General features: G+C 42.3%; 1 protein-coding gene across 3 annotated transcripts in view; it reads left to right on the top strand.

Moving 5' to 3' along the window:
• Window positions 1–22006, top strand: part of ap2a1 (adaptor related protein complex 2 subunit alpha 1) — a 208665-nt gene that overhangs the window by 170958 nt on the left and 15701 nt on the right. For all 3 annotated transcript variants that reach the window (XM_084329593.1, XM_084329592.1, XM_084329591.1), the window contains one exon: window positions 3787–3908. In XM_084329593.1, coding sequence (XP_084185719.1) covers window positions 3787–3908 — 122 coding nt within the window. The remainder of the gene's footprint in view (window positions 1–3786; window positions 3909–22006) is intronic.

The raw sequence follows: 22006 nt of genomic DNA, 5'->3' as shown, positions 1-22006 counted from the left end.
ATTTAGAAGAAAAAAATGAGGTCACAGTGTTCGGTATAGACATATGTACAATGTTCTGAGTTACCATATGAGAGCACTAACTATAATCATAGTTACATGATGGTGAGAGCACTCTATAATCACAGTTACATAGTGGTGAGAGCACTAACTATAATCAGTTATGTATATTGTGTGTGTGTGTGTGTTCAAGACTGGTTTCTGAGGATGTTAAAACAACTTTTTTCTACTTTATATGTTCACAGAAAGGTAAAGAAACTATATGTTGTATTTTATAATAATAATAATAATAATAATTAATTTAATTTATATAGCGCTTCTCAATAACCCGAAGTCGCTGACGGTAGTCGGGAGCAGGGGTACAAACAAAGAAACGAAAGCAAAGAAACAAACAAAACAACAAAGAAACAAAAACAAAAGGAACATGAGACCATGGGGGGAACGGGGGAGACAGCCTGATGGCACACAAAAAAAAGACTGGAGACATATCAATCAGGTTGGAGGGGAGGGGGGGGTTTAGGGGTGGGGGGGGTTGAAGGCAAGGGAGAACAGGTGGGTTTTGAGGCGGGCTTTGAAGGTGGAGAGTGTAGGGGAGTCTCTGATGGACTGGGGGAGGGAGTTCCAGAGTCGGGGTGCAGTGCGAGAGAAGGCCCGATCTCCGAAGTTTTTAAGCTTGGATGTCGGGACAGTGAGGGAGGCAGTGGAGGAGGACCGGAGGGAACGGGTGGGGCGGTAGGGGAGAAGGAGATCAGTCAGGTAGGGGGGGGCCAGGCTGTGGAGGGCTTTGAAGGTGAGGAGTAGTGTTTTAAAGTTAATGCGGTGTTTGATCGGGAGCCAGTGGAGGGAGTGGAGGACAGGAGTGGTGTGTTCGCGGGACCGGGTGTTAGTGAGGAGGCGGGCGGCTGAATTTTGGACCATTTGCAGTTTATGGAGGGAGCGGGAGGTGATACCAGTGAGGAGGGAGTTGCAGTAGTCCAGGCGGGAGGAGATGAAGGCGTGAATGAGGGATTCAGCAGCGGGGGGGGAGAGGCAGTGACGGATTTTTGCGATGTTGCGGAGGTGAAAGTAGGATGTTTTCACGATGAAGCGGACGTGGGGGTCAAATGAGAGGGTGGGGTCAAGGAGGACACCAAGGTTGCGGACTAGGGGGGAGGGGGTGATGGTGGAGTCGTTGATGGTGAGTGTGATGGGTCCGGATTATGGCAATAACGTTTAGGTTTGTTCGACCCGTGAGATATAAACACGAAAAACTTCAGAAAAATGTGATATGGTCGGACTTCCGCTGTCGGTAGTGTAGTTTTATCTAATCGCAAATCGAAAGCCCTGGGTCTCCTTTGTTTTAGACTACGATTTCTTCTTCTCACGTCTAATTCGCCCGGTTTCCGTTCCAATGCGCCAAGCTTATTAAATATTTGCAGAATTGTAGGAGGTTATGATGCAGTTTAAATGCGGTGACAGTAACGTTATTTGAACGCTACGTTTCACAGTCCAACAGGGTTGTACCACATACAAACATTTTAAATAAACAACTAGTCAACAACTTGCCCATAAAAACGCATACAGACGGACCCGATATACCATCCGAGGCAGTCATTGACACGATTAACAAAGTCCAATACCTTGTTCATTAAATTCGATGTAAAGTTTATCAACAGAGGCCATGTGTATTGGGCGTCGCTCTCCCAACTTCAACTCACCAACGAAAGCACTCGTCTTGATTCGCATGCAAATTTAATTCCGCCCCCATGCAATGGCCAAGTCACACGGAAACAGCCTTTTTTAAACAAAGAATTGTTACTATTAGAGATACTATAACTGTTTGTTTGTATAGTAAAAATCTTCTTAAACATTCAAACTGTGATAATATGAGGGGGAAAAAGGGGTTCTCCGTCATTTCACTTCCGCGACTTGCGGGCGATACCGCTGGGCACGGTCACATATGTTCTGTATGTCTGTGACAATTGTCGTTCATCTGTTTTCAAGGATCCAATGTAAATAAGCAGAACAATGGCCTTACTCTGACCTTGGAGAAACATGGTTTAGTGACACTGTTTAACACATTCAGTGCCAGCTATTAGACGGGACCCCCTGTAGCAATGCCAACACTTTAAAAGATAGGAGTGCGTCACCTTGTTTGTAGAGCTAAATCTATATTCTATATTATAGCCATGGATACAATACTATGGTCCTTTGACAGTGACTTTCTTCCGGTCAAGATGCAAAAAAGAGATCATTTGTCCATGCATACATTCGTGCGTTATCCCGTGGTGAATATAAGTATAATTTCAGAGTGGTCTGGGGTAATTCCCGAAAGGCTGAGTAATAGCCTTATACGTCAATTCTATTATAAGCGTTGGCGTTTCTTGCCTGGACACGCTACTATTCCCAAATCAAATCTATATAGTAGGTATTATGTTTCATCATGAATGCATGAAAGGGGGGGGCGTCGTTTCTCATTATTTGATTACCAGTAACGGCATTCGTATTGAACACTAAAAACGCTTATCAGCCCGATCAGTATAAAAGCATTGCACGATCAAGCAAAAATGTACGTCAGATAGTCCTTACCTGTGATCGGGAGTATTCCAAAAAGAATATTCCAATTGTTTGATCGCCATCTGTTACATCCGATGTCCATTTGGTCCATGGCATAACCCACCACAACATATGGATCGGGGATATTTGACGAGCTTCAATGGAACAGGGAGAACCGCTCGACTGGCCCGACCCAGAAAACTGCACCGGTGACATTTGACCGTTGCACAGGCCAAGATATAAGGTTTCAAAGGGTGCTCGATACCGCCATCTAACTGGATGCGGCCGGTATTGCACTTTGGCGATCTCAGACTCATTCCCTATGGCAGTGCTTCTCAAACTTTTTCTGTCAGGCCCCCCTTTGGCGGACCAAAATATTTTGGGCCCCCCCTCGCCCCAACAAAATAGTCATGAAATGGGCCATGTTTAAATTTATTGAAATTTATATCGTGACCTTTCAAATTGGCCCTATATTTTGTTTTCAGAGCTGTCATGGATGAAAATCCAGCTTCACACAGATACTGTATGTGGTGCTGAATGGTATCAACACCTTAACTGCTGCATCATGAGATACTTGGTGGGCCATGAGATGAGATACTTGGTACTCAGCACCACACTCTGAAACTAGCTCTCCAGGTGGTATCAGATGAGATTTCAAAGAGTTCTTCCAAGAGTTTGGATGGAGATGTGTCAGGAAGCTTTGTCTCAATGTTGTCTGTAAAGGTTTTTTTTATCCAGAGTAACTTGGTGATCCTTTTCTGTGTTTTATTAAATAATGATTTTCAGATTTTGAGAAATGATATTTTCATGGAGAACTGTGCAGCTGCAACAGATAGCACTTTAGTGATCATTTTCTGTAATCCAAAAAAAAAGTTATACATTTTTTTTTTTTTTTTTTTTTTTTTTTTTATAAATCTCAAGGCCCCCCCTGTCATGCCTCTGCGCCCCCCACTTTGAGAAACACTGCCCTATGGTAACACCAAGGTCCCTGGATGAATAATGAATACAAATATAAAAAATAAATAAAAAAAAAAGTATCCAAAAACTACTTTTTAGCTTGATTATACTAGTAGAGAAATAATGGTTAAATTAAAAATGTGTCGATCACTAATGTTTATTGTATTTACAAGACCAAGCCCCATCCCAAATCAGACCTAAACAAGACCAAGCCCCATCCCAAATCAGACCCCCCCCCCCCCCCCCCTTTTGACCCCTAGTGTTGGTGTGAGTTTCCTTGACGGCCGGTGGCCACAGCTCAATGTGCAGACCAAGACAGTGGAGCCCCTGGTGGAGGGAGGAGCACAGGTACAACAGGTCCTCAACATCGAGTGTATAACGGACTTCTGCGAGGCCCCGCTGCTCAACATCAAGTTCAGGTACACACACACACACACACACACACACACACACACACACACACATTAGGGCTGCTAGATTATGGCAAAAATTACAATCACAACTATAATCACAAACATCATATGATGACAACTGAATTAGTTTGACCTTCTTGACCGAAGGCTGCCTTTCTGTCATCTTCTACAAGTTGCCAAAGTCGTTTCAAAATAACTGGAGAAACGTGCTGTGGCTCCCTCCTCCCTCTCAACACGAGCTGGGGGAGGGGGGGGGGTGGAGGAATACACTGTTTTGGAAGGAAGGGTGCCCTGCATTTTCAACACAAGACTAAATGCGATACAACATGGCATGCGGCACAATTATCATTTTATTTTGATAATCTTGTTTTCATGATTTGCGGGAAGCCGAAATTTAAACACACACACACACCACCAGCTGTCAGTTGTATCTCAAATAGATTTTCACTCGCACTATAGCTTCACTTATGGTCTGAAATTTCAATGCAAACCACCAAGTCAACCAAGTTGGTGAAAACCCAACTAAAGCCCTGATTGATCATACTTCAGTAATTGCTATTAGTAATTGTCAATTTAATATTTTGAACCTGAATCCCACTCACAAACCCTGAGTGGGTTGAGAAATTCAGCTTGTCATCAGATCTAGGTTCCTACGAGTGTACAAGGGATAATGACATTATATCCTGTATATTGGTAAAAATACAACTCGATCTGTCTGGTCCTGTTGGGTCCTTGCCAGGGTTAAAATTTCACAGTGGGGGCGCCCAAGTGGCGAACCATGTAACGCGCTGCGTCGCGGCACGGCCGACCCGCGTTCGATTCCCGGACCCGGCGTCATTTGCCGAATGTCTTCCCCCCACTCTGTCTCCCGTTCTTCCTCTCTCTCTCTCTACTGGACTGCCCAGTAGTAAAAAGCGATAAACGCAAAAAAATACATCTTAAAAAAAATTTTAAAAATTCACAGTGGCTTTCAGGGAGCCCTATTCTCCAGTGCGCACCGCTACTAAACATGTCACATGGATCAAGTCAAGTCAAGAGTTTTAATTGTCACGGCATGCAAGTATACAATGAAATGCGGGTGGTCTTGCCCACAACGATGTGCAATACAGTGGTACAACATATAATAGAATCCAATAAAAAACAACATTGTGCAATAAACAGGTAACATGGTGTGACATCTCGGTATCTGTACATAGTTATTTACAGAGCATATAGTTATTTACAGAGCATATAGGACATGCTAGGTAGCTTTGGTAGTGCAATACACTGTTCCTGTTATTCTAATTTAAAGTGGCCTTTCCTTTTGGCCATAAGTGTGCGTGTGTGCGGCATGAGTGTGTGCCCGCTCATGTTAAAGTGTTAAGTGGCTGCTAGTGTGTGAGCGTGCACAGCGTGCGTGTCGTGTGTGTGTTCATGTGTGCTTGTGTGTGGATAGTTCAGTGTTCTGTGGCACTCAATGTTCATTGTTCAGGGCTCTGATGGCCTGGGGGAAGAAGCTGAGCCTAAGCCCCTCTGTCCTAGTAGCTGGGGTTCGCAGGCGTCTGCCTGACCTCAGCAGCTGGAACAGGCTGTTATTGGGGTGGTGAGGGTCTTTCATTATCCTGCAGGCTCTGGATTTGCACCTCTTGTTGTATAGAACCTGCAGGGGAGGTAGTGCAATACCCGTGGTACGCTCGGCTGAGCGCACCACTCTCTGTAGGGCCTTCTTGTCCTGTGCCGTGCTGTTTCCATACCAGGCAGTGATGTTTCCGGTCAAGATGCTCTCTACAGCTCCTGAGTAGAAGGACTGGAGTATCTTCCCCGATACTCTGAACTCTGAATGGATGCACATACATGGAAGTGCGTGACAGCATGGTCAATTGCAGGGTTACTGTGAAAAACATTGTATATATTACATGCTAAATGCAACCGCTGTCATTATCATATACAGTAACGGTGTACATGATGGAGCTGTCACGACTCCTGTTTTGGGGATTCGAACTTCGCCAGGGTTTTTCGAACGGACGTTCGAACCATCGTTTTTAATCATGCAAGAAATTTGCTCTGGTTCTGTACTGTCGAGTCTTGACTTTAGGCACATTTACGCATATAATGTAGCGCATATTGCTGCGGTTATTAAGAGTAGTAGTACCTACTTACTGGTCACAGGAGGCTTCAATAACGTTTGGATGATAATCCATTTTGTGAAAACATTTGTTGAAACGTCTGTGTTGGCCGACGGCTCCTGCTATCTTAACGTTAGCAAGCTAAACGTGTTAGTCTAACTTAATTAACGTGCATAACATACCTGTGTAACGTTAACCCTTTCACTGCCGCACTACCAAAACGGTTAACCCTTTCACTGCGACAACTCACAGAAGGTTCACCCTTTCACTGCCACACAACAGCCGGTTAACCGACCGTCGGTTGTGTGATAGTAAAGGGTTAACCTTCTGTCGTGTGGCAGTGAAAGTGGTCAGTAACTTGTGTTCCGCTGGGAAAGTTCAGCATCACTGCATACACTTGGGGCTAGATCCACAAAGAATGGATTGCACGGTGCTAATTGTACCCTTACTTACGTACAATTCATTATGAATTGAAAATGGGGGACCCTGATGTAAACAACACGAAAGTCTTTCTCTGGTCTGCATCCCCTTAAAGGAAAACTCCAACATTTTGGGAAATTAGCCTATTTGCCATCTACCCTGGAGTTAGACAAGAAGATACATACCTTTTTTCTTCTCTGTGCATGCAGTAGGAGTAGGAAGACGCGCACTGTTAGCCTAACTGGAAGTAGGTTCCTCCATTATCCTAGTTCCCAACGTCTTCCTACTCCTACTGCATGCACAGAGAAGAAAAAGGTATGCATCTTCTTGTCTAACTCCAGGGTTCCCAAAATGTTGGAGTGTTAAGATACATACCTTTTTTCTTCTCTGCATGCAGTAGGAGTAGGAAGACGTGCACCGTTAGCCTAGCTTAGCATCAGTCACTGGAAGTAGGTTTCTCCATTAGCCTAGTTCCCAACGTCTTCCTACTCCTACTGCATGCACAGAGAAGAAAAAAGGTATGTATCTTAACACCAACATTTTGGGAACCCAAAATCTTGTCTAACTCCAGGGTAGATGGCAAATAAGCTACTTTCCCAAAATGTTGGAGTTTTCCTTTAACAATTGTGTGTATTGAGCCGTACTGTATTGTACCCATTCTGCAATCTGTTAATACATTTTTCATTCAATCAATCACCGCGCATAATGAATTGTAAGTAAGGATGCAATTAGCACCGTGCAATCCATTCTTTGTGGATTTAATCCAAACGTCCATTCGGAAACGTTGTATTGTTAACCTTTCTCTGCCACGCTTATATCCATCAATGTTTGATCACTGCCAGCTCTATTTGTCTATGGAGATGTTCACCTACTTTGCAGGGCTATAACTTTTTTAATTGTATTGCTAAATTGACATTACTATGGCCCATTCAACATCGATTAGCTATTGTTCAGGGTGTAGGAACGTTTTACTTTTTCATTCACACATTCATATAAAAATACTGTCTAGACTAGAGTATAAATATGTTTTTATCGTTTTCTGCAGTAATTCCTAGAACGTGAGATATAGCCATTTATGCATATATTACATCATCAAATGCAGTTTGCTAGCGATTGACGTCAGATAAAAAATTTCAATTGTACAAGGTCCTAAACGTCATGACTCATCATCTGATGTTGACCGGAGGGGGGGGGGGGTCGTTTATAATTCCGTGGCCAACGTTAAATCATTTATGTAGTATGGGTGATATATAGATCAGAGCAGTTTGTATCGAAAATGGTAAAGAAAAATGCTGAAACTCACCCCAGTCTCCTCTTACCGTTGGGTGATGAGAGTGGAGCAAAAAGTTCGCTATTATGGGATGTTGATCTAGATGAACCATTTCCGGGTTGTATAATAATATATACGTCCAAATAACGTTGTTTATTGAGTTATGGAAACCGATCGATTATCCAGTGTGTCAAGATGGAGTCCCGCGAGCGACAGCGAGTGGCCGGACGAAATATGGGTGAGCACCACTTCCGGCCGCTCACTTCCGGTTTTGGCAACTCGCAGATCCGCCACCAGGTGGCGGTCTTGAACCGTTGGAGAGTTGAGAGGAGATCTACAGCACCCGTCAAGTCTCCGTGGGTGAAATATGATTGCCATGACAGAAATTTTGAAATATTGATCTCAAAGACGCTGTACGACGTCATTGGCATATTACGCATGGCGGAGAATGACGTCGTAACACGTCATTGGCGATTAAAGGGTTAATACATTTTTCATTCAATCAATCACCGCGCATAATGAATTGTAAGTAAGGATGCAATTAGCACCGTGCAATCCATTCTTTGTGGATTTAATCCAAACGTCCATTCGGAAACGTTGTATTGTGAAATAAGACTGGTGAGTGTGAGTCACTTAACTCTCTCTTTTTTGCATGATTGATTAATTTCCTGATAATGTATGACTGTTTGATTGATTGATTGAACATTTTAATTAACAGATTGCAGAATGGGTACAGTACAGCTTAATACACACAATTGTTAAGGGGATGCAGACCAGAGAAAGACTTTCGTCTTGTTTACATCAGGGTCCCCCATTTTCTTTTCGTTTTTGTATTATCTTTTTCCCCCCTCCTTTTTCCGTTTTTCTCCCATCCCAATGTTAGGCCATGTCCACACTAAAACGATTTTGGTCTGTTTCGTTTTCATTTAAAAAAAGTTTTCCATAAACACAAACGTTTAAAGGGGAACTATTTTACTATTTCTTTCACTATTTGGGCACTTTTACACAATTCCTGTGAGTCTATGGAACACCTCTGTAATATATATATTTTTTTTATTCATTGTTTTGTATTTCTAATCAAGTCCTCAAAAACAGCATTTTTTCTACCTCAAGATTTCGACCTGTTTTGAGCCTGGGCTGCAGGGCGGCTCCTAAACCACTGCGGAGCGGCGGCGGCGCCTGAACATTAACATGCAGCAGTGACTATATGACATCACATATAGGCACATTTTCAAACGACTCAGTTCAGTGAGGGTGAATATTGTGAGAGGAGAATTGGAAGAATGCGCCAATATGAGAATTTTGAGACATAGATCATATTAATATAAGTTCACATAGCTAGGAAACAATGCTAAACACTCAAAAAGGCCATTTATAAGATAGTTCCCCTTTAAAAAAAACTAGTGCGTCCTAATGAGAACACTGAACCGCTGAAACGCTGCCGCAAAAAAACACAAAGCAGAGAAGAATGGAGCATGCACAGTTTGCACCTACCTGCGCCTACCTACCGCCAATAAAAACAGAAGAAGTGAAGTGAGCTGACCTACTTTTCCAGAGACACACGGCACAACGTACTTCGGGAGTGGAGAGAGAGGGAGACCGTGGCTCAAACTACCTGTTGGAATAAATTAATTGATTGATGTTTAACTTGTCCCTGTGTGTCCAGTCATTTCGACTAGCAAACGTTGTCTGTATTTTGTTGGTTAGCTATTTAGCTAATGTGGATAGCATTTTGAATAGCATCAATGCTAGCTGGCTGACTACAGCTTTATTTACTAAATTATGGCGGCTTTTTAATCGTCAAGGTAAGAGAGGATTTGTCATGATCAACTGAAGGCGTATGCTATGGAACAATATGTGCTTGGGTTTTCAGAAAAAGGCCAGCTATGTGACGCTAATTATTTAGCTAATATTGATAGCATAGCTTGCTAGCTACAGCTCAACACCATGTCCTCCTTAAAAAAGACAAAGACCCCACCGAATGCGGTAGTTATAGACCCTTAAGCCTCCTCGGAACCGATCTCAAGCTGTACGCAAATGTACTAGCCATCAGACTTCAAAAGCATGACATCTTTAGTTCATCCTGATCAGACAGGCTTCATAAGAGGCCGCCTGATCACGGATAATATTAGACGGTTACTGCATGTGATAGACGCCAGCAAGGATGCCGAGCCTCCTATAGCTGTATTATCCTTGGATGCGATGAAGGCCTTTGATAGGTTGGAATGGTCTTATTTAATGGCAGTACTTGGAAGGATGGGGTTAGGAGTAGGGGTGGGACGATACATCGATCCAGATCGATACATCGATGTAATTATCAACAATCGAATCGGATCGATGCAATGTAATAAGATCGATTCATATCGATACTCTTATTTTGAAAATCCTGTGGCGAGTCTCATATCCGCCCAAGAACAACAGCAGTAGCTCCGTGTGTGTAGACGTTACAGCATAGCATTCTCCCTTTCTGTGTGTGTGTGTGTGTGCGCGCGTCTTTGGAAAGACCAGATGAGGTCAGAGGAGTTTGATGTTTAAATGTTATTTAAACATAAACAATATAATACATAATAAATGTAGGCCTATACATGATCATGCAACATCAACAAATTGTTGTAGGAACGGTTGGGGAGAGGGAGGTAGGGAGGGGTTTTAGGTTGAACAGGAGGTCTATTTGTATTAAAAACAATAGATTGATTTTCCTTTAAATGTCTGGAAGAGCTCAAAAATACAAATGTCAAATGATATTTTCGTTACCTTTTTTTAGTTGATCTAAATGTTACTGATTGTGTTGAATGGGCATATGATATCATCTCATATCGATTGCAGGCACCTGAATCTAATCTAATCGTATTGTATCGTGAGAGACTTTGTGATATCGGCAAATATCGTATCGTTGTCCAAAGAATCGATATCGTATCGTATCATGATGAAACTGGTGATTCCCACCCCTAGTTAGGAGATGGATTCATTAATATGATCAAAGTACTATACACAGATCAGTCAGCCATGATTATAACAGGTAAATTCACCTCCCCACCTCGCGTTCATCCAGACAGGGTTGTCCTCTTAGTCCCGGACTATTTGCTCTATCCCTAGAGCCTTTGGCACAGTATATAAGACAATCTCAGTCCATAGAGCCGATATCAATTAAGGGCACACAGCATCATATTAGTTTATATGCGGACGATGTAATATTGTTCATGCAAAACCCTACCACCTCACTGCCTCATCTTCTCAAGGTAATAGATGATTTTGGCAATCTATCAGGATTTAAGATAAACTGGCCAAAATCAGCCTTCCTTCCACTTAATGTGACTGCGAAGGCTACCTCCCTCCCAGTAAATATACCAATGGTAGAACACTTTAGATGTCTTGGAGTTGAAAAGTAGATTTTGATTGGGATGAAGTCTGGGCAAACGTTCGGCTGTCACGCAACCCGGATCATCAACAGATTCATCTTAATTTTATTCATAGGACTTACTTAACTCCTAGACGTTTGCACCTAATGGGGCTTAAACAAGACCCTCGATGCTCCTTGTGTTTAAACGGTGATATTGGTACATTTATGCATATGTATTGGGAATGCCCTCCTGTTAAGATATTCTGGGAAGAAGTAACCACTCAATTATCAGATTTTTTTTATTTCTGACCATACCTGTACTGCCTTCTGTATTGTTGTTGAATGATGTTTCTCAGTTATCAACCTCTGTACATGTAAAAAGTATGTAATTTTGTCCGGTCTCACGGCTGCCAAAAAGCTGATAGCATCACGCTGGATTCAACCGGATAAAATGTGCCGGAAGGTATGGGTTCTTACCTAACTCGATGTGATTTATCTAGAGATATCTACCACACAAATTTTAGGTGTTAATGAAGCCAGCATAGCAATCTTAGATGTGGTGGAGAAGATAAAGGATAGCATATGAATTTGTAATCCCTGGCGTTAAACGGAATAATGGATGGATAGTCCAAGAGGGGGTCCTGAGGGGGGGGTGGGGGGGAAGGGAATGAGAAGGAAAGAGTGAGGAAGAGCAAGCAAGAGCTATGTATTGTATTTATTATGTGTATATCTTTTAATCTACATTTATTTTGATTTAAGTACTGGACAGTCATTATTGTTATTATGTCGGTCATAGTCCTGTGATTTATTGTGGATTTCTACTGTTAATGTATTGTGTGTCTAGTTTTATGTTAAAAAAGGGAAAATAAAAAACATTTGTTAAAAAAAACATACAGATATAAAAATCTAATCTAATCATGACATTTATGACATACATGACATACAGATATACAGTACTGTTACATTTGTGACATACAAGATATGCAAATAATACAGTACTGTTAAACAGAGATCCTAACAGTAAATATATACATACGAGAGTCATCTACTCTAAGCCATCCTAGCTTGTCAAAATGGGCTGGGGTGAGGTGTGTTTTAAGAGTAAGGTCAAGCAGTAGTCTGACCAATTTGTTTTGTGATGTTTGTGGTCTTGTTTTTAGTGCCTTTGAGGTGCTTTGGTACCATGAGGTGCAAGCATAGTCGTAGTACCCTTGAATGAGTGCTCCTGTTAGAGTCTTCAGGGTATTCTTGTTTACCAAAGAGGAGATCCGGTACAAGAATCTTGTTCGTTGGTTGACTTTTTTTATTACATTGTTTGCCATTTTGTCACAGGAAAGATTTGCCTCTAGGATGGACCCCAGGTATGTAATTTCATCTTTCCTTGTGACAATATTGTCACCCACTGTAACAGAGAAGCCGTTTGTCTTGCTGAGTTTATTTGATCCGAAGAGAATGGACTCTGTTTTACCCAGGTGTAATGATAGTGTAACTGAGGGGTACAATTCCCTGACTGTATTGTTAGATATGGTATTTAATACCACTACCTCTTGTACTTTAACTTCTGGCCATCCAGTACATGATATACTGTAAGTATGATGAACACTTTCCCACCTGATGAAACGAAGTCCACACAAATGTACAAATCGAATATTTAATATAGCAAAAGGTATATACAACGTTCACTTGTTTACACTTATGATTTGAAATATGCACTTGTATGGCAAATGAGTATTCGTAGGTAAATCAACATTGAATGTCCAATCTCTGGTTACGCAGGGAGTAAGTATACAACCTGGATATTTAGGAACTATAGCGATGGTACTTAAATGATTATAGCTGGATACACTAAGGGGGGGGGGGGTCCCGCTGGTTGTAAGACAGTAGGAGGGGGGGGTTAGAGAAGCCGCTGGCGGTATCCCATCTGGCCGACAATTTCTTGGGAGAATTCAAAGTCTTGAACACGGTGCCCACAGAACCTCGGTCCGCAGACGAATACAGCTGGACCCTCTGGTGGACGGTAGCTGCCGGTCCACAACGGAGAGACGTGAGGCGACCTCACTGGTGTAGAGCGCCGTCTCACCTGGAGTCCTCTCCGGGGGGTAGTTCCAACACTCCGCAGTGTTGGCCGTTATCCATGGAATAATCAAAGCACCCAAAGCATAATCCAAGCCGTGGAAGGCTCGCCGTCGTCCGGGTAGAGTAATCCAATATACAGGTCCAGTCGCCCTGGCCCGGAGCTCCTCGGATGCAAGCACCACTAGGGGTCTGCCCAGCCTGGTTAAGCGTCCAGATAACGTCAGGAACGATGGGGGTACTGATAACTTTATAACTCTAACCGAACGATGCACCATACATAAATAGACTATTATTAGCTTAATAGAATACGTCCAACTCGACGGTATAGTGCCAAACTATGACTATTCAACTATTAATCCACACGATATCTCAATGCCTATTCTGAGGCCAAGTAGGCCTTACTACACCACACGTGCGTCGTGGGTGAGGCTTCGCGTCTGTCACTGTTGGAGGGTAAAGAACTGGACTAAAAAGAAAGTTCTACTTTACTTGCGCCATATATATATGCGCTATGAACAAATAGTACCATTCGTATTTCGCCAGACGTATTCCTACGCGGAACCGGGGCTTGCCACGACATGTTGGGCGGCACGATTGAACTTGAACCTAGGGGTATGGCAACCTGGCGCCAGGTTCTCGTCCAATGGTAGAATGAAACTATTATGGGCTGTTTAGTAGACTAAAGGGATATTCAGTGCATATTGTACAAGGAATATACAGGGGATATCAAACGATATACAAACACTATTTAAATATATATATATAAATAAATATATATATTCGGTTTAATCTGATCCTTCACAACAGATAGTTTGTTATCAGCGAACCAGGTGCAGATTCTGCCGAGTTCCGAGCTGAGGGCTTTTTCTACCTGCAACTTGTCCCTGTCAGAGACCAGCAGGGCTGAGTCATCCGCGAACAGGAACAAGTTGCAGTCACAAGTTGACGACATGTAATTTGCATAAATTAGGAACAGTAACGGTCCTAGTATGCTTCCTTGTGGAAAACCACAGCTCACTGGGAGGGGGGGTGGGTAGTGTACCGTTTACCTCCACCATCTGTTCTCTCCCCTCCAGGTAGGATTGCATCCAGCTCACTGATAAACTATCAAAACCTATTGCTCTTAGCTTGTCAATCAAAATGTCGAATGCCTTTTTGTAGCTCCAGCATGACCATGCCGCAGTATTTGCCCGTGTCCACCTCTTGTTTGATGTGCTCGTTCAAATATAGAAGGCATGTGTCAGTTGAGTGGGATGTTCTGAAGCCAGATTGGAATTCGTAGATTCTATTTTTTTCCCATAACTTTCGAGATGGAGGTAAGAATAGAAACAGGCCGGTAGTTGCCTGGGTCTAATTTGCTGCCTTTTTTGTGCAGGGGGGTCACTCTTGCAATTTTGAAGTCTTTGGGGACGTGTCCCTGTTTTATGGAAAGGTTTATTATGTGTGTGATGACTGGGGTGATGGCGGCTGCTGAGTCTCTTGGATGGGATATTGTCATGGCCAGTGGCCTTGTTAGGTTGGAGGGTGCTCAGTTTTCTGAGTACCTCAGCTGTTGTTACCATTTCAAGTTTGAAGTCGTCTTTGCGGACCCCTAGGTTTTTGTATTAGGCTAGGATGTGTTCTACCCCAAAATGCCCTGAGTGGGAGGGTCGTTTATTAACCAGTGTTGTGGCTATGTTTGTGAAGAAAATGTAGTATTTGGCCACATCCAGCTTGTCTGTGATGAGGGTGTTGTCTGTCTTTATGTTTATGTTTGTAAATCTGGTTTTTAGTTTTTTGCTGCAGCCTAGTTGGTTGTTGAGTCATTTCCAAAGTTCACTGGGTTTGTTTTTGTTCCTCAGTTTTGTCATTGATGAAAGTTTCTTTTGTGGATTTGATCATGGTGTTTACATCGTTTCTTAGTCTGTTTCTTTGTATTTTGAGTTCTACCACGTGGGCTTGGAGATCTCCGTTTGTGCTTTTGGCAAGCTTTGACTGACTTTTATGAAGTTCAGAGCATTTTTTGTCTCTGAAATACTGACTGCTATGAAATCCAGAGTGCATCCATGGCTCAGCGTGATTTTTAACCCTGGTGGTTCTTAGGGGGTGACCCCTCATCATAGCTGTCAACCCTACCGGTTTTTCCGGTATTCTCCTGTTTTTTCAACCCTCTTCACGCGCTGTTCACGGCTCACGGATTGGTACGTATTTTGTACTTATTATTTTTTACAAAATGGCTGCAATTCTCCTCCGTGACGACAGGTGGCAGCAGTGTAGATTAGACCGTTATCACAGGAAGTCAGACCGGGAGACGGTTGCGAGCCGAAGAAGAATAAGAACAGAACAGCGAGCGGATTTGCTCAGAGCTCAGGGGAGAGACTGATGCGGCACCGAGGGTGTCAAATCAACTTAGCCAGTGTCTTTTGATTGCCCACTCTGTGGCTTTTGTCTCTGGAACAAAGGGTTTGCAAATCTTCTGTGGATAAAACAATACAAAGTTACTGTGTATGTGATGCAGGAATGTGTAAATGTCTTGGTGAACAGCCGTTTGCTCTGCGCCTCCCCTGTAAGTTTCACGCGTCCCCCTCCTTCACTCTGGCGCCCAATTTCCTGAATGTGATTTATAAATAATAATTTATCTGTTTTAACAGTTGTCGTGAATTGTCATGGTATGACAAATACAGTTACTGGTAACTCGCAGGCATTGCAGAGATATTGAGGAAAAACACAAAATCGCATTGGCTTTTTTTCAATCTCACATTTCTCTGTAGACACACACTGTTCCAAAATGATATTCCCACTGCTAAATTAATGACCATAGGTATTTTTTTATAGCTTTAACGAGTTGTATTAATATGTAGCCTACAGTGATGAAGGTATAAAGACACTATGGTAATACATTGATTGATTGCTTTTATAGTTTCACAAACACATCAAGACAAATCACAAACACAAAGAAATAAAAAGAACAATAGTATGTTGCCAGACACTGTCACATCAATGAACAAACATACACCATGTCATATGCTTTACACTAAGGACGCAAGGGGCTGATTCTCTGACATATATACACACATTACATATATACACATACATATATATATATATATATAATATATACACCAGCGCCGCCAATAGATAAAAAAAAATTAACTAATCAATCTCACAATTTTCTGTAATCAATCTAGATTAATCTAGATTAAAAACAGCATTTTTCTACATAAAACCGATAGGTTCTCCCGGATGGTATTGCACATCATTGGATTGGATTGAGTGGGCATGTGCATCAGAAAAGTCCGGTCCGGGGTTTTCCCTTCTCTGGCAAGCAGTATCTGTTACCACATTCACTGGGGAGGCTGGGAGCAGCTTTCGATTATGTGTTTTGGACTATAACGTTGGGATCAATAAACGCGATCAATATTTCGAATGGCGATCAGGAATTGGATTAATCTTTTTGCAGAACATCTGATGTGAGGTAAGGACTCTTATTTGACTAGTTTTGGGTTAATCACATGTTTTTTTCACAGCGATCACAACGTGTGTGTGCGTAACGTTAGCGCTAAGCTCGGCATGGATAATCGATTTTTCAGCCCGCTTCTCTAGCGTGCATAAGTACACATATACTATCGATAATCTAGCGTTTATTTGAAAACGATTCATAAATCAGCCGAAAAATGACAACGTGTTTTGTGTATTCCACTAAAGAGCTATTATCGCAGAATTTCTCTGGAATTACTAGAACTCTCCAAAACTATGCTCGTATTCAAAACTGTATAAAACGGAAATGTACCAATGAAAAAACAATCCGTTTCATACATGTTGACTGCAAGCAAGTAATTGATAAGCGAGGGGTGTTTTAGACCCATAGCCATAATTTAAGATATAGTTTAAGCCTTCGCAAATTTCCCCGACCTCCCATTGACTTCCTTATTGGCACAGTAGCCCTAATATGGTCAAAGGGGCATTGCACTGAATGTGTTAAGATTCGAATGCCAACGTAACGAACGAAGGTCCGAAGGTTCGGGCTCAGCCCTAGTACATGAATTCAGTTAATATACCACACATACCACACATAACCCAATACAAATATTAAAAAAAAAATATATATATATATATATATACCACACATGTAAATAGTATAATATTAACATGTCATATTGCATTCTTCTTTGATCAGAAGGGCTTTTTAGCACTATCCTCACATGAGCTGTTAACTTCCTAAGAGTAAAACAACAGCTCTCTCTGTCTCTCTCCCCCCCTCTCTTCCTCTCTCGCTCTCTCCCCCCCTCTCTTTCTCTCTCTCACGCTCTCTCTCTCTCTCTCGACTCCTTTCACTTCCCTGTCATTTCCCTTCTGTCTGTGGATTGCTACAATGGTGAGAAAATGAATGTTACTTAGAACCACGAAAAGCAAGCAGGCTAAGAAACCAAACTAAGTGAAGTGGTCTGTCTGTTGCTGCAGCACCTACACACAACAAACCAGCGCTGTCCAGATCAATTACATCCTTGTGACGGAACAGACTTATAACAATCTTAAAAAAAAAATACATCAATAGTAAATAGGACAAGATCCAGTCTTTAAACGCACAGCTCAAACAAGTAATTAACTTATTCTCAGTTTAAATCAGAATCGACCATAGGGGCCTGGGGTCTTCTGTCTTTGCTTTCCGTCCTGTAACCCAGGATGTTGAGGGTCGCTGGCCCGGCTTTAATCCAGGATGATACAAAACGCAGATGGGTCGATTCACTCCAAAGGGGGTCCATTCAGATCCACAAAGAGAAGCAAGGAGTGGCTTTGCTCACGCACCTTGTTGCGCTACTTGCCATCAGTAAAATTCACGGCACAAACCCCCCTTAAGGAGTCTAACCTAAAGAGCTCCTCCTCCTGAGAATTTCCCCCTTTTTTTTTGTTACATAATATAAAATTACAGATTCATACCTTCAAAATAAGCCATCAATTGTCAAATTTGAGACGATAGTTTTCAATCAATGTCCTATCAAACATTCTGGTAAAATCCTAACACCTTTTCAGTATAGGACTTGAAGTAGATCCAAGATCATTCAGCTATCTGATGAGAGAACTACACTCCCAGAATTCAATGTGATCATTGTCACTAGAACCATTTCACACCTGGAGCAAAGGCCCAGTCATTCCTTTGTTATTCCAGTGAATGGACCCAGCAGGAGGCCTAGCCTGTGTGTGTGTGTTTCTGTGTGTGTGTGTGTGTCTGTGTCTGTATTTACAGTACTGTACCATATCAAAAAAAAATAAGCAAACTAGACTAGATGTAAATGTAATGTGTAAATGTAAATGTGTGTGTGTCTGTCTGTCTGTATGTGTGTGTGTGTGTGTGTGTGTGTGTGTGTGTGTGTGTGTGTGTGTGTGTGTGTCTGTGAAACATGTCTTGTACTCATTTACCTCACTAAATACAGCAATGTGTAACTGTAGATTTCAAGAGAGAGAGAGAGAGCGACATTTATAATAATTATATTATTAATTAGTTTTTTTACACACACACTAATAACATGATCATAACCAGAGAAAACAAGACCAAAGACAACTGGAATAGAATATCACACAATTGTATTAAAAACACATAGAGAATAATAATCAACAAGAGAGAGAGAGAGAGAGAGAGAGAGTGTGTGTGTGTGTGTGCAGGGGAGTAGCTGGGGGGGGGGGGGGGGGTTAGGATGATTCCAAGGGCCCAGCAAATGCCCCAAATTTTTTTATAGATTGGGGGCCCCACATTTTTTAATAGATTGGGGGGCCCACAAATTGTTTCTTTCATGGGGCCCAGAATCTCCAGCTACGCCCCTGTGAGCGCACCGTTCTACTCTAGAGAGCTGTCATGACCGTGATGCGCGCTTGAATGAACTGCGAGATAACTCATAACTCGTACACACACGCACTCTGTCTGCCATACAGTAGTTTATGTTGTTTTAGCGCGACGTGGGTATATACACGGGCGAGGATGAAAAGCATAAGACTACTTTTAATACATAAATTAACGTTCTGTCGGGTCCCGTGTATTCTCGAGAGAGAATGATAATAATAATGCAGGACCAGATTATATTATCAACGACAGACAGTGAGAAACACAACCCCCCCCTCTCGCGCTGAAGAATATGCATATTAGATCACTCAGTGATTAACACCTATGCGCTGTTGGTGTGTGCGCGCGTCCATGGATGTGACGCGCGATGTAGTTTTTATCGCAAATGGAGATTATTACAAGCATACCATCTAGCAAGAATTTAACGTATTTACAAGTCGTATTAGGTTTAGCAAGTTGGGGGACCTATACCTTACATGTCAACCCACTAGAAATGGCAATTTTTCTATTTTTATCGATTTCTGAAAAGATGTCCTTTTTGAGTATTTAAGAGGGATTCGAATTTCTTTTGTTGTCCGCCGACGGGTTCAAAGCTCCAGCGTGACTCCTAAGGGAAAAGGTGGGTAAGAAGGTCAGACTTGCTGACTTACTAGCATTTTCCCTGGTGCTTTGTTGTCCAGTTGAACGGTAACGTTGCATCGCCAGGGGGTCGCAACTGGAGGTTTGAGTGCAGCACCGGCACACATGAATCACCACACATGTCATATTTCTTTTTTATTATTTATTACAGTAAATCTATAACCTGTGTGACACACAAATGTACAATGTTTTAGAGCTCCCCCTATATACTTTGAGATATCCCCCACTTAATGCAAGTGGGTCACATGGGCCGTTTTCCAGGCAACAGGAACCACACCTGTTAGTAATGAAAGATTAAATATGAAGGGCGGTTAGGTGGCGTAGCGGAGATTGCGTTCGTCACCAACCCCGGAGCTGTGAGCTGGATTCGCCTGTTCGAATCCAGCTCACAGCTCCGGGGTTGTCACCAGCTTGGCTGGCCGTTCACACTAATACAATTGGCTGTATTAGAGGGTGGGAGAAGCTGGCGGGGTGGGTCCGGGTCGTTGTAAACAGCGACTCCTACAGTTCGGTCGGGGCGCCTGCTAAACGCGGATAGGACCTGAGTGGGATAGTGTGATCCTTCCACACGCTACGCCCTCTCAGGGAGGATCCGCGCTGCCAGGTGAAAAGAAGCGGTTGATTGGCTGGACGTGTGTCGGAGGAAGCACGTGATAGCCTCCACTCTCCCAGATGATCTGACTGTGGGGGGTAAGTGCGCAGCGACCAGGAAGGGGATTGGGAATTGGCATACGACTAACATTGGGATGGGAGAAAATCGGAGGAAAATGGAGGGGGAAAAACATTAAAAAAAAAAAAAAAAAAAAAGATTAAATATGTATTATTTGCTCTTAAACCAATGGTGTAGCCAGTTTGAGGAAAAAAGGATCCATTCCATCCCCTCCAGTTGATTTCCTGGTATCAATGGCTTGAAGTAAATTAACTGAAAATCATTCCCTATCTGCACAGGGAATGTACAGGTCTCCCTTCCACCAGAAAGCGGACCTGCGTAATCTTTCTCTAATAGGTGGCCAGCATTTACAAATTGCATATGCTCCACATCTTATTCATGATCTTACAGGTGGCCCTACATGGTTATTCTCAAATAGATGACCAGTTTCGATAAAATCTTTGTTGATGGCTAAACAGACGTCTTTTTGTTCTGAGATAAAGGAGTCACCATTTCTAGTAGTGGTACTAAATCTAGATTGAACTATGCCATTGGAAAGAGGAGATTTGACCCGATCCATAGATGTATGACTTGGCCATAATAAGGTAATTTATAGGCCTGATATTCTATATTCATATTTAAAATAGCATGTGTCCGGATGGTGAAATTCAGTACTGCATCTAAAATAAAACCTGTAAATCATCTGCCCTTTATTCATTTACTTAGATTTTTTGTACACTTGATCTCAAGAAGGTGCTGAATGAGCTCAGCTAATTTCTCACGTCTGGTCAATGTTAGCATGGTGTTATTCACCGTCAAAGATGGAAGAAAATAATTTAATAATAACAATGTGTATTCTCCTTTGGTTCATTACAATTTACTCAAGCATAGTAACAGACACAATATTTCTGACACTGGGAATATATTCCCTGAGGTCGATAGATGTCCCTAGATACCAAGAACATGCAGATGGACCTTGTAGAAGTGGAGCATTGATTGATTGAAAATTGTATTAACAGATTGCAGAATGGGTACACACAATTGTTAAGGGAATGCAGACCAGAGAAAGACTTCCGTCTTGTTTACATCAGGGTCCCCCATTTTCAATTCATAACATTTATGACATACACGACATACAGAAATCTTCTGTTTATTTGGGTATGTACTTTTAGGCGAATTTTCTGAAAATAGGGCTAGGGCTTAACAGGTTAAAGCAAGTGGCAGGTCATTTGTAAAAACTGAAAATAGGAGTGGACCCAGGTAAGTGGACCCTGTGGAACCCCAGATTCTAAGTTATATATCGTAGCAAGACAATACACTCTTTGCCTTCCACAAGACGGGTAACTATCCATCCAACAAATTTACTGCTAAAACCATGTCCACAATTTCTTCAATAAAGGTTCATCAATGACATCAAACGCTGCATTGAAATCCAGCCAAATGGCACCCGGCATGACTGAGCCAATCATCCGTCATTTGCGATAGTGCAGTGCATGTAGAGTGACCTTCTTTTTGGTGTGCTGAGATATGGAATCAAGTCCATTTGCAGAGAAATATTTCAACATCTGATTAGAGACTATTCTTTCTCATCATCATCTTCGTTTTACGTCCTTTTTTCCCCACTACAGTGAGGTTGGACCGGGCAAAGACTCCACGCCTTTTGTGCCATGTCTTCATGTATCTCCAGATCCCTCACATCATTTCCCACACATCCCCTCCACGTCTGCTTCGGTCTCCCTCTGCCTCCGCCCATCCACAATCATCTCCTCCACCCCTCTCAACATCCCCCC

This window comes from Notolepis coatsorum, assembly GCF_963971535.1.
Source record: "Notolepis coatsorum genome assembly, chromosome: 14".
Taxonomy (NCBI): domain Eukaryota; kingdom Metazoa; phylum Chordata; class Actinopteri; order Aulopiformes; family Paralepididae; genus Notolepis; species Notolepis coatsorum.
Note: the sequence above shows the minus strand (reverse complement) of the source record. Positions and strands in the feature narration are given on the sequence as shown.